This window comes from Athalia rosae, chromosome 7 (assembly GCF_917208135.1).
Source record: "Athalia rosae chromosome 7, iyAthRosa1.1, whole genome shotgun sequence".
Lineage (NCBI taxonomy): Eukaryota > Metazoa > Arthropoda > Insecta > Hymenoptera > Athaliidae > Athalia > Athalia rosae.
This window is the reverse complement of record NC_064032.1, coordinates 13,884,071-13,901,057: the sequence shown is the minus strand read 5'-3', so window position 1 is coordinate 13,901,057 and position 16,987 is coordinate 13,884,071. Positions and strand designations below refer to the sequence as shown.

The 16,987-nt window shown below is 43.7% G+C and overlaps 2 protein-coding genes across 4 annotated transcripts in view; one reads left to right on the top strand and one right to left on the bottom strand.

Moving 5' to 3' along the window:
• LOC105689552 (retinal homeobox protein Rx-like) overlaps positions 1 to 16,987 on the bottom strand; it is a 129,020-nt gene that overhangs the window by 40,549 nt on the left and 71,484 nt on the right. The window lies entirely within an intron of this gene.
• LOC105689545 (kynurenine/alpha-aminoadipate aminotransferase, mitochondrial-like) lies at positions 2,338 to 6,744 on the top strand. The gene is made up of 8 exons (XM_012406629.2): positions 2,338 to 2,818; positions 3,036 to 3,223; positions 3,743 to 3,913; positions 4,042 to 4,302; positions 4,472 to 4,651; positions 5,353 to 5,479; positions 5,769 to 5,977; positions 6,082 to 6,744. The coding sequence occupies exons 1-8, from the start codon at positions 2,752 to 2,754 to the stop codon at positions 6,163 to 6,165; spliced, it is 1,287 nt and encodes a 428-aa protein (XP_012262052.1). The 5' UTR covers positions 2,338 to 2,751; the 3' UTR covers positions 6,166 to 6,744.

Below are 16,987 nucleotides of genomic sequence, written 5' to 3'. Positions count from 1 at the left end.
TCTTCCCGTACGTACGACGAAAGAGAAGATGAGTTTGGAAATTGCAACTGCGGAGTTAAATCTCTTTAGCCGGCAGCCTCCGTACCTCATCAGCTGCATCGGTTGATCCTATTTTCTATCATCCCTTCGAAAAATACTCGCCATTAATTCCAGGAGTAAAAACCACCCTGACCCGCGGCTACGTGACCGATTTATTTCTTCCAATTTTTTCTAGTCGCACTCCTTTCCTACGAAAATGAATTTTCTGGTGGCTGTCAAAAATCCTACGAACTCCGTTCCTCGACTTTTTTTCCTCTTTTCAAACGTCGACGAGTGAAAATAGTTTTGGTTTTTTTTTTTTTTCTTTTTCATCCCCAAATTCATCCGGATGACATTTTTTTTTGTCATTTCCTCTTCCCGCCGATATCGTATCGTACGAAAATTCAGCACGCAGGTGTGGAATAATTCTGTCGCCATAGCCGCGTAAATTTTCATAAATATTGAAATAAATGGGACGCCGGTAGAGCGTGAGCATTTCGCGAAAATTTTCGAAAATTTCAATGTACAACAATTTCGCGGAAAATTTTGCATTTTAATAACTTATAGGAATCAAGTTAAACGTGCACGGTTACACGTCCGATTGCTCCGTAAATACGCGCGCGCGTGTGTCGGGTACGCGAAATTTGATGTAATTAAAATTGTCGTTTTGATTTAAATTATTCATAACATACCCGAGTAAATGTAGTTTACCGTCCCCTATACGCGGTAGGTACGTTATGCAGTACGTGTGCGTAAACGTTCCCGCGTATATATATGTATCGGTTTCCAATCAATGCTTCGCAGTAATTCGCCAGTACGCGACAACAATGACTATGTGCGATTCATTGCCTGCCTTTTCTATCCGGCAGCATCCATCCCCGCCCCATCGACCCCTTCGCAGACTCACCCTCCAGGTTGTTTTAAAATAAACCCGGCGAAGCCATCATTTCAGCGATTCGGAATTCAAGTAAATTTCTCTAAATATACTTCGGAATTGACGACGCTTCGAAACCGCGTCAGCTTGAGCTTTTTTTTGCTCGAGGCCAAAATTATCTCGTGGTTCTCGTCGTCGTTGAATGAAATCGAGGAGGTCTTCCCTCAAGTTCGGCTGATTTTTCTTTCAAATTATCTTCACCCAAAATAATGCACCCTGTTTTTCAGGTGTATTCGGAATTTCATGTGTTCCTTCTGGATTCTTTCCATCTTTTTTTTTTTTTTCATAGAAATTTATTTTCAATCTACGCCTACGAATGGACGAATGAATTTTGAAATTCGATTCGTAGAACGTCCGCGAGTCGCGGATAAATCAGACAGGGGCAGAGTACAAAACGAACGTTGTATCGAGTTATGATTTATCCGCTAAATCCTATGCATTTAGGGGGATTCACGTCCAATGTCATCGATTACGCGATACGTCGGACGTGCGATACGGATCGGAATAACGACACAATACACACGTACATATGCATCGCTACACATGCAGATACTAATCGTTTACTCGCGACGACAACAAAAAAAAAAAAAAAATTCACTCACTCGACCGAATGAACTGTTACAGTATATTGGCCGGCGTTTGTAAAATCTACATTTCTTGCATCATTTATCGAGATCCGTATTAATAATATTCCGCGACTTTTACATCACGCCTGTACACAAGTGTAACCCAAGTATACGTACAGGTGCGCAAGCGTGTGTGTGTGTGTAAAGAAATAAAATATTTTACCCGTACACGTGTACGAATCTACGTGGTACACGGGAAATAATGATCGATGCGTATCTCTGATAATTTTGCCTTTTTAACGAACGAAATTCTCCATCCAGACGTGATTTTGCGTATAAAATATTCATACGCGGGTATACACCTGTGTTTAAATATTAACGCTCGATTGATTACATCGTAAAATTAATTCTCCATTCGATCGTAATTTCCCTCCACGGTTTATCGAGAAAACGGGGGGGGGGGGGGAATGAAAAAAAAAAGATATACATTTGACAAAAACTTCACGTGTTAATAAAATATATCCATCACGTCCGAATATTTCTGATAATTATATTATTGTATACCAAAATCGTGTACTGCATATTGAACATATATTTTTCTTGATTTTTTTTCTTCGCATCGCATCGTAGTATTTATGGTTGTAGAGATACGTACGTGTATAATTATACAAGGTACGTGTGTGTTATACACATGTATATTTATATACAGATTATACGCATAAATAAATATACTCGCGAGATATCTGACGCAATAATATACGCGATTCTGCCGTAGTTATAGTTTACATATCGCAAAATTGTATAAAAGCGGGCTCGTTAACTTATTCCAGAGTCAGTTGAACCAAGAAATTAGACAGCGTTGCTCGAAATCAAATTGTTTTATTTTATTTAGCGGGATTTGTTATTTTATTTTTTTTCATTGTCTCGTTTAATTTTCCTCCATTTTTACACGCGCGTTTAAGTATACGATACAGTAGAGATAAATATACATTTATATCCATACGTGCATACAGTATAATTATTTATTTATTTATTTATTTATTTATTCCTATTGTTTTAAAAATAAAAGTTTCAACGCACGTACAGTACAGTTTTAGCTCCGCCGCGCGCGTTTTTGCATGGTTTAATATCGTCATAATATACGGTTTTAATAATAATTTATTTTAATTTATATAAAATAGTGTGTCCCGACGATAATTGATTGAAAATTAAAAAGGGAGAAAAAAAAAAAACATGGATTACTCGCTGTTCATAAGCGATGTGTCGAAGAGGAGGAGATCGGCACCGACCAGAGAAATAAGTAAGTGCTTTTTTTACTTCGTTTTTCCAAACCAGAATTAAATTCATTCGATAAACCGAAGGTAAAAGGACCAAACAAAATAAATTGAAACGAACTCTGACTTTGATTTTGATTTTAATATTTTTTGTCGGTCAGCACGAGTGAAACAAAAATCTGTAATGAAAATTTTCTATTTTTTTTGCTCTCGATGAAACCGAAAAAAAAATAAAACCATCAGCCAAAATCGCGTACTCGGCAGCGGGAAAATTGATATCGTTGGCGGAAGGGATGCCGAACGAAGAGACGTTTCCGATAACCGAAATAAATTTGAAATTATTGGACGGTTTGAACATCACTTTAAAAGGAGATGAACTCGGAGCTGCACTTCAGTACATACCGAGCCAAGGATTCCCCCCACTACTCGAGGTAATTAACAATAAGTGAAAAATTAATTAGCGAAATATAAAAATTCACATAAATCATCGTCCGAGGCGGATTCAAAACAAAGCGTGTGTATAATACCCTTCGGATGACGATGCGTTATAGACGTACAAAATATTTTTATATTGATTTGTAATATCTATGAATTATTGCGCGATAAATAACGTGTATCATAGATATGTATACACGTATGCGCGTATACATATGTATACAGTACATCGAATAATTATGAATGGCGAAATTTCTTATCGAATGATTTTTCTTTTTATTTTTTTCTCATTTATTTTATTCTCTCAACTTTTTGTGCCGCACACGTTTCTCATGACTTCGAAACTTCTCGCACGATAACGTGCGTACTCGTACGTACGTACATGTGAATGTAATAAACGCGGACGCCCGAGAGGATGATAAATTTTCTAATCTTCGCACGTAACGCGTCCGACGTGCGAAACGATTGTTACGTAATGCAGAAATTCGATGAACATTTGTAAAATATATTTTCAGACGATAAGAGATCTTCAGAAAAAATTGCACTCGCCACCTTTGTGGGAAATGCGCGAGATCGTAATAGTGGCAGGTGGACAAGACGGACTGAGCAAAGCATTGGAAGCGATAGTGGAACCGGAAGATCCAGTTTTGGTACAAGATCCGTTTTACGCCGGTGCGGAAGTCGTGGTAATTGAAATTGTACAATAAAATTTAGAAAATGGGGGAATAAAACATATATTCCCACCGTAGTTATAAAAACTGATTTTGATATTTTCTTATTGGGGAAAAAAAAAAAAAAAAAAAACAACGAACAGCTCGCACCGCACAAGGTGGAATTACTGCCGGTCGCCCAGGATGAATTTGGCATGGTTCCTTCGATACTGCGCGACGTATTGGAGGGCAGAAGATTGCTGGGTAAAAAAATGCCGAAAATAATGTACATCAATCCGACAGGGGCGAATCCGACCGGCACCGTGTTGCCGATAGAAAGAAGGAAAGAAATCTACAGAATCGCCTGTGAATACGATTTTATCATATTGGACGACGATCCCTATCACCACATGTACTTCACCGACGTAAGTAAGAACGCCCGGAAGATTCCCGAAAATCACCCTAGAGATATTTGAGGATCGAAAATACGAATTTCGAAGACAGAAAACTGAGCGCTCTTTTCGATGAGCCACAAAAAAAAAAAAAGGGACAGGACACGCGATTATATCAACGTATGTACGATATGTTATACAGGAGGCGCCGAAATCGTTTTTATCGCTGGACACGGAGGGTCGAGTGATACGACTGGATTCATTTTCCAAGGTTTTGAGCAGCGGTTTGAGACTGGGATTTATAACGGCAGCGTCACCCTTGGTCGCTAGTATAGAATTACACATGCAAAGCAGTCACTTGCACGCCTCAACATTATCACAGGTTTGCTTCATCATTCGCGGTTGTTATCCTCTTTACTTTCCCCAATTTTTTTTTTTTTTTTTTTTTTTTAGTAATTCCCGACAAACGGGAAGAACATTTTTCGTTAATTTTTCTATTTCTCTTCAACTACCACGAGCGACATGCACGTTGCGTCGTCGAGTAAATTAACGTAAGCGCACATCGGTTCAAAGGCAGAGTCTAAACATGCATAAATTTAGCGATAAACGATGGAAAAAGATAGAAAAATTGAAGAAAAAAAGCAGATTGAGCAATAAATTACAATTCTTAGCTCGAGGCGCGTGTCACGCGATTTATTCCCTCCACATAATTTGAATTATTAAACGATAATGACGATCGAATTACATTTCGCTGTTTGATTTGAACAAAAAAAAAAAAGAGAAGATATCTGCGTATGAGTATGCATAAATACATACGGATATCTGTGGTATATAATGCGAGATAGCTAATCTGTAATTTATATACGTGAATCGGAAAAAAATCGACAAAAAAAAAGAGAATATCTTAAGAAACGACAATAACAAACTGCGATAAAATAGATAAGAGAGTGTAATTAATGTTAAATATGTGGCGTTAAACATAATAATAGACCGCTACACGTATATAGTCGATATTCACTTTGGAATTAATATACATATATAATGAAATGAATGTTTGAACGCTGTTTTTTTTCTCTTACGTAGGTAATTGCTTATAAACTTTTGAAAATATGGGGTCACGAGGGTTTAATGAACCACTTTAAAAGGATACGAGGATTTTACAAACAACGCAGAGACGTCATGGCCGGACTCGCGAAGAAACACCTTCACGGTACGAAATTAAAAAAGTAAAGATGAAATTTATACGGGCGATGACACGTGTCACATAGCCTGCGACCTCCGTCATTGAATCGGTCCTTTTCAATTTTCAAACGTTAAAATTCTCCATCTTTTTTTAATTTTGGTCTTTCTGCTCGTTTCCGAATTCCGCGAAAAGGATGTAGAGATGAAGGAAGTCGGATGATTCTGGTCACAGGCTGAGTGGTTCGTAAGGAAATGCCCTCGTATTTTTTTTAATTTGATTCATATTAATATCCTTATTGTTTTCTAACAACCAACAGGATTAGCTGAATTCGCGGTACCGGGGGCGGGATTCTTTTTGTGGATAAAAGTAAAAGGCGTGAGTGACACATGGAGGATGGTAATGCAGAGGGGAGTAACCCACGGGGTGCTGTTCGTACCGGGAGCTGGATTTACGGCGGATCCGGAAAGACCTTGTAACGCGATAAGGGCGTCATTTGCCAAAGCGACTTACGACGAGATGAATCAGGTGGATACAAATGAACTTCATATAAATGAATCGGGAGAGAAATTGAAAAACCAATTGAAATTTAAATGACGATGGATGTGATTGATTATTGCTTTTTTTTCCAGGCTCTGGAAAGGCTTGCCAAGATGATAAGAGAGGAATTAGCGGCAGCGGGTAACTGTCCAGTGATCCAAAATGGAAATACGTAAATTTTTTGGGATGCTGGGTCACAAAAACCAGACTTACGCCTTGTTTTTTGTTGCCGACAAATTTTACGCCCACTTTCATTTTTATCTACTGTAGAAAAAATGAGCTGATCACCCTGGTAGTATTAGCCCTCGATAAAAAATGACGTTTTGATTCCAATTCGTCGTCGATAAACTAGGGAACTCTTTTATCTCTCGAATGCTTATCTTCAATTGGTAGCTCTATGCTGCAAATTATTTACTATCGGTAAGAAAGTCTTTGGAATTATTTATCATTGGTAAAGAAATCTTTGAAATTACTTGTAATCGGCAAGAATATCTTCCAAGTTTCTATAATTCAAGATTCGGATAACTCGTCGACAGTCGAACAAATTGTTAGATGGTAAATTTGAACGAAACGGTAGACGGGTAAATTAATCGATCAATAAATATTGCCAGAAAATTAAAGAGTCGATATCACTTCGTTAGCCGAAGTGGGGGTCTTCGTGGTTTTGTTTCCCGTTCATGAAATGAAACCAATTATTATTAATCTATATATATATGATCGTTGTAAATAGAAAATATACCCATATCTTTTATGTATTTATTATTACCGTTAATTATTCTACTCTTGTAATATATCATATCGAACGTTGACGATATTACGCTTCAAATAAAGTCCGAATTCAAAAAATAAACTAACGAGTCAAAGACTCGTCTTGCTCGATATCTTCCTAAAGGAATCTCCACGTATCGCGCCCACGTAGAACAAGAAAGAGATAAAAAATCAGGTGCATTCCACCACGATTCTGCAGTATGCTCACCGATACCAAAAATATCGCTGGCATAATTGGATACACCGAATAATCAACTTGGCAAATTTTCAACGTTCACCGTTCCCACTGTACTAATAAACCGAATAAACAATTTCTGTAGTGCATTTTACAGGCAAACACGAGCTTTCGCGAAACATCTGACACTGAAATTATTACGACAGTTTGTTCCGGCCGCAGTGTACGCGTCGCGACGCGATTCGAGTCTGCAAATGCGAGATCGCAGTGAATTCGATTCCTTCAATACTAAATACCGTAAGCACACAGTTATCGGAACGACGGTTGTGCAGACTGGTTGTGTTTCGCGGATCTACATTCGTAAATCGGGGATAAAGTCCCCGTTCTCTTTCATCGTATCGGTTCATGATCCCTGCAGATTAACACCCCTCGGCAAGATATAGTGTATATTAAAAGACGTTCCCGCGGTTTCCGGGGGACCTCTTAGAAACACATATCGTATCGAGAGTAAGGGAATAAAGAGCGTACGAGGAGGGCGGCCCTGCGGTGAGAAAAGGAGAGACCGGGGGGGCGCGAAGGCGTTGTCCCGAATCCGCGGGAGATACGCGCGGATAACGGCCGATCATACAAATGGCGTAATTTTCACTCCCTGGGGAGGGAAACTCCGAAATCTCGAAGCCCCGCGTACTCCCGAAACCGGGGGGGGGCGATTCCTCCTCACCCAGACCGTAACGCGACTCCTAATTTTCACATATTTCCTTGTATATAATCGTCCGCCTCCTTTCGTATTACGATACCTTGAATCCACCCCCTCCTCCTCCCTTTCGCTCGTCCTCCCCTTTCCCTCTCGCCGTTTCGCCTTCTACTTGTTTTTTTCCTTTCTCTATTTTTTCTATCGCCGCCGCCCGATCAAATCACGCCAAAAAGGTAGATGATAGTCGCGGCGGTATAAATTTATCTGTTATAGGTACATTATCTACGCTATATATATATATATATATATATACACACACACACCCCTACGTGTACGGGTACATAATCTTTCGTCTGCGGGAATATATTCCAACGATACACACGCATACCTTACCACTCCGTGTATTTATTGTACCACATGTATACATATATACATATATACGTATGCGAGAAACATATATATCGCGAGACACGAAGGTATATCGTAGATCTGTGTATACATACGTATGTGTACGAGTAATGGGTGTATTTTATACGGATACGTATATACATACATATATATATATACTTACTTAGGGGTGTATGTGTTTGTATATAGGCTCGTACCGTAGGTACATAGGAGGTGGCCAAGAGCTGCTGGCTGCCGTTGGATGCCGCGGCGCGACGTCACCACGGAAATCAAGAGTAATGCCAACACGAAACTGCACTACCCCGCAGCTCCCGGCTTCTCCACCTCCCGACCCCACCCTCGGGAATAACACCTTCTCTCCCCCATCACCCCCCACCCCCACCCCCATCCCCCCCGTATACCCCGATTGTGTTTGTGTGTACACCCCTGTATATACAGGTATACGTATGTATATATATATAAATATACACGTAAAAAAAAGTATATATATATATATATTTGCTAGGCCCGATGCTTTCGGCGCGGCTCTCGGAGGTACGGGCACTTCGATCTAAGGGCGCGTTTAGGTCCCTACCGGATTTGACCGGAGTCGTAACGATTTCGGTGATGTCGTCGTCGTCGACGCAGCCTTTTTTCTCCTCCTCTCTTATTCTTTTTCCTCATTCTCTCACTTCTCACTTTGTTTCTTTTCACTATTTTTCTCTGCCCTCCCTTCTTTTTTTTTTTTCTTCGTGATCCTCTGTGCAGCGCACAGTCGTTCGAGTTTCGCGGCGAATTTTTTCGCTACATTTTTGCAGGCCGGTGAATTCCTTTCGTTTCTTTGCGTCTTTTCCCTATGACATGGAATGGATCAATTTGCTGAACTCGAAAATTAGAAAAAAAAAAAAAAATGATAATGAGAAGAAAGAAAAGAGGAAATCACAAGATGAGTAGCCAAAGATCAAGAAATCGAAAGATTTGTATAATGAAACAAAGCGAAATAAAAGATGAAAGATTTTTTCGCAAATATGATAGGCATTGAACGGCTACAAAGGAGATAGAAAAAAAATGCAGCAAGTAGATCGTGCGTATTTATATACATATATATATCTATACATCGTATAACGTGAGCGAGGAGGATATTGCAGCTCGGGCGATTACATAGTAAATATCGAAGCCAGGTTATACCGGGGCGAGCTCTACGGCAGCACACCGTAAACCAAGACATTAAATTTTATAATATTGCACCCGGGTCGGGTCCACCCCTCCACCCACCCCCACCGAGCGATCCTCGTTCCCTTACACTTCTCGACCTCCAGGACCCCGCGCGATACTCGGTAGGATCCCGTCGACTACGCGGCGCGCGGTGCCTTTTATTGCCTATTTACAGAGGAAATAGCCTCTAAATTAACTGCACAGACCGTATACCGCCCCCGGTAACCTATACGCGTACATACATATATATATATATCCATACCGTGTTTACACGTGTATAAATCTGTGTCCCGTACACGCGTGTACATCTCCGCTTAATTTCTCCTTTCGAAATAGATTTTATTTTTCGGACGCAAATTTAACGGACCTCTCTCGCCGCAACGCTATTCGATAGCTCTCGGCCAATTTGATCGATCGTCTAACGAGAACGAACCAACGCAATCCCGAAAGCAAATGAAACCCGGAAGCCGATCGAAGGAGCGCGGGGTAGCGCGGACGGGGGTCGTAAAATGTCGAGGGGGTACGGGAACCGGTGAATGGAGTAAACGGAAGAGGCGTAGGTACGGTCGACCTCCGCGATGCCCGCAGCATCCCGGGGGCCGTCGCGTACGATGTAGGTACGCCGAGTTGCAACGTGATGCAGGTATTTCTAAACGAGGGGAAGGGGGGGAAGGGGGGTGGGGTGGGGTGGGTGGTGGTTGATTAATCGCCGTACCTATACGCTCGCAGAAATTGATCAAGTCCGCTCCACGCTAATTCCAGAATCCACCTACGCTCAACCCTCTTATTGATATTACCGCGTTCTCATAACTCTACCCGGCCGGCCACTCGTCGAAAGGAATGAAACGCCTCGTCGACTTCCGTCGACGATTCCGCGAACGTTTTTTCCATCCTCATCCCTCCCGTATTCAATTACGGTCCGCGTAACGTCGTTCGCGTCCGTAGAACGTGTATCCGTGTACGAAACTATACGTACGGATACACGAGCGATATTTTACACAGATATAACGGGCGTATGTTTAGCAAATAAATTTTCACGTATCTCAATTAGTTTTGGGTCACGTGCTATCGACACGTGACGAGCAACGCAACCGCCCCCCCCCCCAACCCCTCCACCCCCACCCCCCTCGCATCCGCGCCGTTCTTCGGGGGTTCCGCCCTCCGCACGCGCCCGTATATACCGACCCCCGAATCGACCTGCTGAATTAAGAGCCGTCTTCCAGCCGAGGCACCCCATCGGACGAACGTTTCACATGCGAATCCCGAATTATACACCGGCGTGTGTACGTATGTATAAGGGGTACGGTGCAGATAATGCAACGGAGGAACATCCTTTCGGGCGTAATTCATAAAGCAAATATATTAAACGATCTTTCTTAAGTAATGCGCGTCGTGCGATTATTATCTCCGGGGGTTGTTGTTGTTACGTGGCTTTGTTAAGGGATGACGCTGCGAAGTAGCCCGGACTGTTTTTCGCGTCGACGAACTAGCCGCTGGATCCGCGACTCGTTGTCAGAAAAATCTCACATCCTTTTCGACTTCTGTGCCTTCGAAGAACGATTTTCGCAAACGTCCCTCGCGGTTTTTTTTTTTTTTTTCGTACAGCGACCGACAAGATGAAATGCGAACCACTCGAAATATATAAACGAAGAAACACATTCGACGCTTCCGGTGAACATGCACGTTTCGAAATCACAAGTCAAAGTTTTTGGGCGATTCTCGCGTGCGTTGGAATCGAGGGGGATCGCGGTACAGATTTGACGTGGGGGTTTTTTGCTTCGCAGTAATTCGCGCGGCGGCGTTGGTTCGATTATCCTTGGAACGCACCGCATGCGATGTGTGTATACCAGACCACCGCCGAACGATCCACCGCCCCGGACATATGTTCGAACGCGATCGTCGTTAATGTATACATAGTTTTCTGGGAGGGGGTGGATGGCGACGTGGTATAACATATTAACGGCTCAGCCCTTAAGCCCTTTATATTACATTTTTCCCTCTATGGGGTCTCCTAATCCTACGATGGGCAGGAGGGGGCGTCGCAACGGAGTAGTTGCTTCTGAACGGCGAAAACCGGACGGTTTCTCGATCCGCAAGAGAAAAAAAAAAAAAAAATCGCCCACCGAGTCCGAGTGGAAATCGTTCGAACGCGAACCCGTCTTCCCGTCGTCATCTTTCTTTCGTTCGTTCGTACGGGGGGCGCGCGATTAAACATCCGGGGAGATTTTCTCTCTCCCCTTCGCAGTCGTCCGACCTGCCTTTTGACCGGCGAACGTTTCACACCAGAAGAAGCCCCAATTAACCGGAATGACCGGCTGCTACGGGCGCACGCGGTTTCCAGCGTTTGCCGGCCGCGTTATAACGACCCGCCGATTTTCCGTTGCCCTTTCGAACGTGACTCCGTCGTTCGTAACGATGGACAATATTTGATCGGCGGTACGTTCGGAAATAATATACATAAAGACGTACCACCGTGTATACATACAATACGTGCACCGTAATGTTTGCGGGGTGCGCCACGCTTGCTGCGGGATGTTTTACACTCACGAATATGTGCGCGTGTGTACGTGTACGTATACGTGGGTATACATACGCGCGTTACGCGTTGACTTGAAAACGGAAAAGCCATCGCGCGTTGCCCGTTGTTTGCACGCCCCGTTAAATTTTCTCTCTTTTTCTTTACCGTTGGGTGCGGGACGCGTATACGGAGGGGTTTTTTCGAGGCACGCGATCCTCGCCGCGCACGGAATCGTCGTCGTCGTCTTATTTGGGTGGAAAACGAAGAAAAAGAAAAAAAAAGGCATAGAATCTTCCGATTCGCGATCATCCCCACGACTCTCCGCTCCGTTTGTTCTTTCGCGTTTCGTCGTCATTGTTCCTTTCTTTCGAAGTTTTGTCCTTATAAAAATTCAAGCTAGACACCGCTGTACGTAGCGTATGTAATAGCGTTCTATGTGTATAATGGTAAGGTGCTCTTGACTCGAGGATATATCCCGTCTGAGAACTGACTATAAATCGTAAACCTTGCGGCGGTCTTAACTTCGGCAATAAATCAGCTCTCGCCAGCACGTTTTAACGGTAAGTCCTTACGCGACCCGCGCGGGCTCATCCCTAATTCCTCCGTATAGGTAGCTAGCTAGCTCGCGGTGGCGAACGCGCCACTAGATCCGTTCGAAAGTAAGGTACGCGGGCTCGATCCTTGATTTTTCATCCCGCGCCTTAGTTTTTTTTTTTTCTTTTTTTTTCCCCCCCCCGGTTAACCCGGAGGACCTCCTCGATACGTACAAGACGCGCGTTATTTGTCGCCGACCGGTCGCGCTTCGTCGTATACGGGAGCGGCAAAGACAACGAGGACGACGGCGTGTTGTAGACCTTTTTTTTTACGCCGAAATTGCACTGTCGAAAGGGGATCTCGTATTTATGTGTCGCCGGCGGATATAGTACGTTGTGTTGTACGATGTGTTTTTCGTCGGACGTAACCGCCCCGTACACGTACGACGAATCCGACGAATCCGCGGAGCCGAATGGAACGAGATGGAACGAGAAAGAGAGAAAAATCAAAGCCGGAGAGAGACGGAAGGAGTTGAAGAGGCGAGAAGAAGATGCTGCAGGGGAGCGGAAGGGGTGGGGAGGGAGAGGGGGCAAGGCGCTCCAACATGATTTAGATATCACCTCCACCTCGTAATCAATTTCCATTAGAAGAAACGGGCGCGGGGAGGGGGCGAGAAACGGAGAGAGAGAGAGAGAGAGACGGACGGACGGAGAAAGTCTCAGCCGAGGAGCGAAAGAAACCTTCGGTCGGTTTCCGCTCGTCGAGGATTCGCAGGACCGCGGGCGGTCGAGGACTTCCGTCCTGCGGATTTTTTGAGAGCAAAATTTGAGGCGATCGAGTCGCCGAGAGCCGGCGACACTCACCTGACCTCAAGGTCTCATCCGGTGAGACCCTATTCCGCGCCACCACCCCCCGGACAGCTGTAAGTTCCGCTTTCGTTGAGCCAGCCAACCGCACGCGTCCATAAGCTCGGGAAATTGAAAAACTTTCAACTGAAATTGTCTCACTACACACTTATACACTTGCGCTAAACTTAACTTTACTCGTTCCTTCCTTCCTTACTTCGGCGTCGCCTCCACCCCTTGGAACACCCCTAGCTACCGACGCCTCTCCCGCATCACCCCCCGGACTCCCGGTCTTCCTTCCGTTCCTTCCCCTATGCGCGATACCGTACGCGGCACTCGCTTTGCCGCTCGACATCTAAAAACTAATTAAACTTTGGACACGTTCTTCCTTCCCTCTTTCGCGGATTTCTCTCATTCTCCGTTTCGCTGCTGCAACTCGTAGGTATAAACGTATTTCTCTGTATGCTTTTTAATTCGTGCGTCTTTGTTTTCCAATCTGTCTTCTTATTTTCTCATATTTGCGATATTTTTGTTAAAAACTTGTTGGTAAAATTTTTATCTATTTATTTATTTATCCTTTGTCGCGCGATAGGAGGACGCTGCGCTTTTTTGAAATTCTGTCGTGTGTTATATCCGTCGGCGCCCTCGGATACACGTGTGTGTACACACCCGATTACCTAACCACCCTTATATCGTATGCATAGGAGGAACCCCGAGGTTATATACAACGTATTATATATTCGTATTTTCTTCCCCCGCGTACCCTATTTTTGGTTTTTTATCATTACAGTTATCACCAATCTTGTTATTATTAAATCACGAGTTATGCGCGTGTGCATGTGGCAGGATTTTATAACCAACAACCCTTGCGCTGCGAAGATTTTCTGGCGTACGTCCTTCCGTCAAAATTCCCAAAATCTTGGAAAACCAGAGTACAGAATAAAAGGTGATAACTGTTTTCAAATTTCGTTCAGTCTTCGAATGAAAAAACGTCAAAATTCGGCTAATTTTTCCAACCATATTTGCGCAAAGCAATTTCTTCTTTTTCCTTCCACCTTTCTGGAAACCGTGTTCGAATTTGGGGGATAAGTTCTCGCGGCAGCGCACGGGGTTTTTTGTTTTTTTGTTTTTTTTTCGAGTCCTGCCCCTTCGCGGAAGGTCAGAGAGTTCCCCGTTGTAGCTTCTGTTATCGTATCGCCGGCGCTGGAACACCGGTGTATCGGATGTATCTTTTTCAACGTGAAATTCCTTTCCCTCCTTTCATCCCCTCTTTCGGTTGTACCCCATTTGCAGGGTAGCGCGAACGAACGAACGAACGAACGAACGAACGAACGACAGGCAATATCATACGCTTTGTTGAATATCGAGACAAATACGTTTTATATTGGCTTCTTGAGCTCTCGAAACCTGCGGAGGTATATAAGTATACGCTTCGTTGTAGGTAGGTATCGCTATCGGTATCGCGGTGCTGGCGTACGTACAGCTGCGGATGCCTCGGCCATGTGATAGATTCATTATTTATGTACCTGTGTACTACGTACGCTATACACGAGCTGCGTTTCTTCAGGTAGAAGTAATTCGTCTGATGTAGTATTGCCGTAACGGGGGTTGAAGGGGTGGAGGCGGGTTGGGAGGGGTGGAGGGGGGCGAGGTCAATTTTAAATTTCAAAGTACACGGGGTACCGAGTACGTGTGCGTACTGATTGTGAGTAATAAATTTGCAGACGGAAATGTATTCGATGTTGTGTAGGCGAGGCGTCAAAAAAGTATTGAAAAATTAAAGCCCCGCTCATTGATATTTTATAATCCTTGTCGGCGAAAATGTAGCTGCAGTAGGTTGACGTGCCACCCGTTACGTTGTGTGCACGTCTATACAGCGTTACGGTATATTGTATTTTATCTTTGTTTCCCTCATTTTATTTCACGCTCAACTTCGGGTTCGGCAGAGATTTGCAGTTCGGTATACCGTGGAAGGGGGTGTTGGCCGGGGGGGGAGGGGGGGGTTGGGGGTGGTAATCGATTTCGCAATGATGTGCACGTCGACTGTAAACATGGATAGACGTATTCTACGTGTTTCTCTCGTACGTATAACGGTATAACTATACAACGTTGAAATCTGTCGAATGCAACTACAAGCGCATTTGGTCGTGGGATGCGTCCACGCAGCGGGATACGACGACGACGTCCTCCGCGAGTCTGCGGTCCGTTCGTCATCGAAATTTCGATTTCGTACGACATCAACCGATTTTTTTTTTCAAATCTCACCCCGAGTTAGCGTTGGTTTTTGAGATTTGGAGACCTCAAGAAACCCCGAAAATGACACCCTTGAACAGGTGCTCTTCTCTTGGTTCGAATTTTGAAAATTTCATAAAAACGTTGACTCGGATTTCTGAAAGTAGAAAAAAAATGGTTTCACCTGGAAATGGAAACGCGGGATTTTTGGGGGGCCACGATAAGGGAGCAGACACGGTTTTTGAAGAGATTTCCGAGTAGGTATTTGTAACAGGTAAATTCTATGAACCAGGCAAATATATTACATAGACAATTTAAGCTATGAGAAGAGCCACCGCACAAGGGAGTCAGTCGGTGGCTGTACAGCCGGGCTCTACACGGAAGCGAGGTAACATACTACGTGGAAACCAGAAACCAGCTGCCATTGCGAATTCCGCGGTTTTGCAGAATGTAATATCGAGACATGGACTGCACGACGCGGGAACAGAGAGAGAGAGAGAGAGAGTGAGAGACACGAGGGATGAGAAGCGAACCGCCTCACGTATTGCAGGGAAACTAATAAAGTAGCGGCAAACGAATCTCGTAACGCACAAGTACACACGGGGATTAAAACCTACGTGCTCTAAAATTATACGAGAGAGAGAGAGAGAGAGAGAGAGAGCGAAAAAAAACAAACAAACAACAAATAAATAAATAAATAAATACATGCTCGAAAAACAAATTGTTTTTAACGCGGTAATTGTGTCGGAGCAAGAAAAAAAAATAAAATAAAATAAAAAAAGCATACTTTCGAGCAGAGAATGCAACGATTCGGTGTTTCGTTGAATTTTTCACGTAGAGATACACGGTTATAATTGGACGGAAAACTTCACGTGTCGTAGTAACACAGACTTTAAAAATTCGAAAGGACGGTAATTGGTGGAAAACTTGGAAACGAATGGCACTCGTCGATTGGAGAGCCAGCCTCGGTATCGTTGCAGGTTTTCGTACGGTACACGCGATGCGCCTCGCATCGACAAACGTACACATGCAGTACTCGCTTCTGGGGCGAGGGAGGGCGGAGGGGGTGGGGGGCAGAGGGGGGGTGTATCGGCTTTAATATTCTCGATTATCTGTCGCAGTTTTAACAGCTGGTGCAGCAGTTTCGTGAACGACCCTCAATAATTACGGTTCGATCAATTAGCGGCAGTAGCGGTAAACTGCATCTACCGGGCCGTGCAGGTTGTAGGCTTTCCCGTCCGCTCTTGAATACCTATGTACGCGGATATGCCCCTCTATGTACCTTCGAATTTTGGCATCCATAAATACATGGATCCACCTATCCCCCCGCTCGTATATACCGTGTCACGGTATTCACCGTATGTGCCACATAAGGATATATGGTCCACGTACGCGTATATATACACATATATATATACCAACCGAACAAATTAATTATTCAGAGCACTACACGATGCAATCGATGTTTGTATAGATTCGATATCACCTCGGCTGATGTGCGTGTACGATTAATTATTCAATCTTTCGGGCTATTCGCCCTGTCCTACGATATCCTCGCCTGCCTAGGCGTTGATGTTTCATCTCCGCGTACGTATGACGTAATGAAATCTTTTGTATAATGTATCCACGT

Bases quoted from the DNA above. Each gene is read 5' to 3' on its own strand.
- LOC105689545 (XM_012406629.2), top strand. From the start codon at position 2,752: ATGGATTACTCGCTGTTCATAAGCGATGTGTCGAAGAGGAGGAGATCG. The intron at 3,224-3,742 runs GTAATTAACAAT...ATATATTTTCAG, and splicing joins GATTCCCCCCACTACTCGAG to ACGATAAGAGATCTTCAGAA. The intron at 5,480-5,768 runs GTACGAAATTAA...AACAACCAACAG, and splicing joins CGCGAAGAAACACCTTCACG to GATTAGCTGAATTCGCGGTA.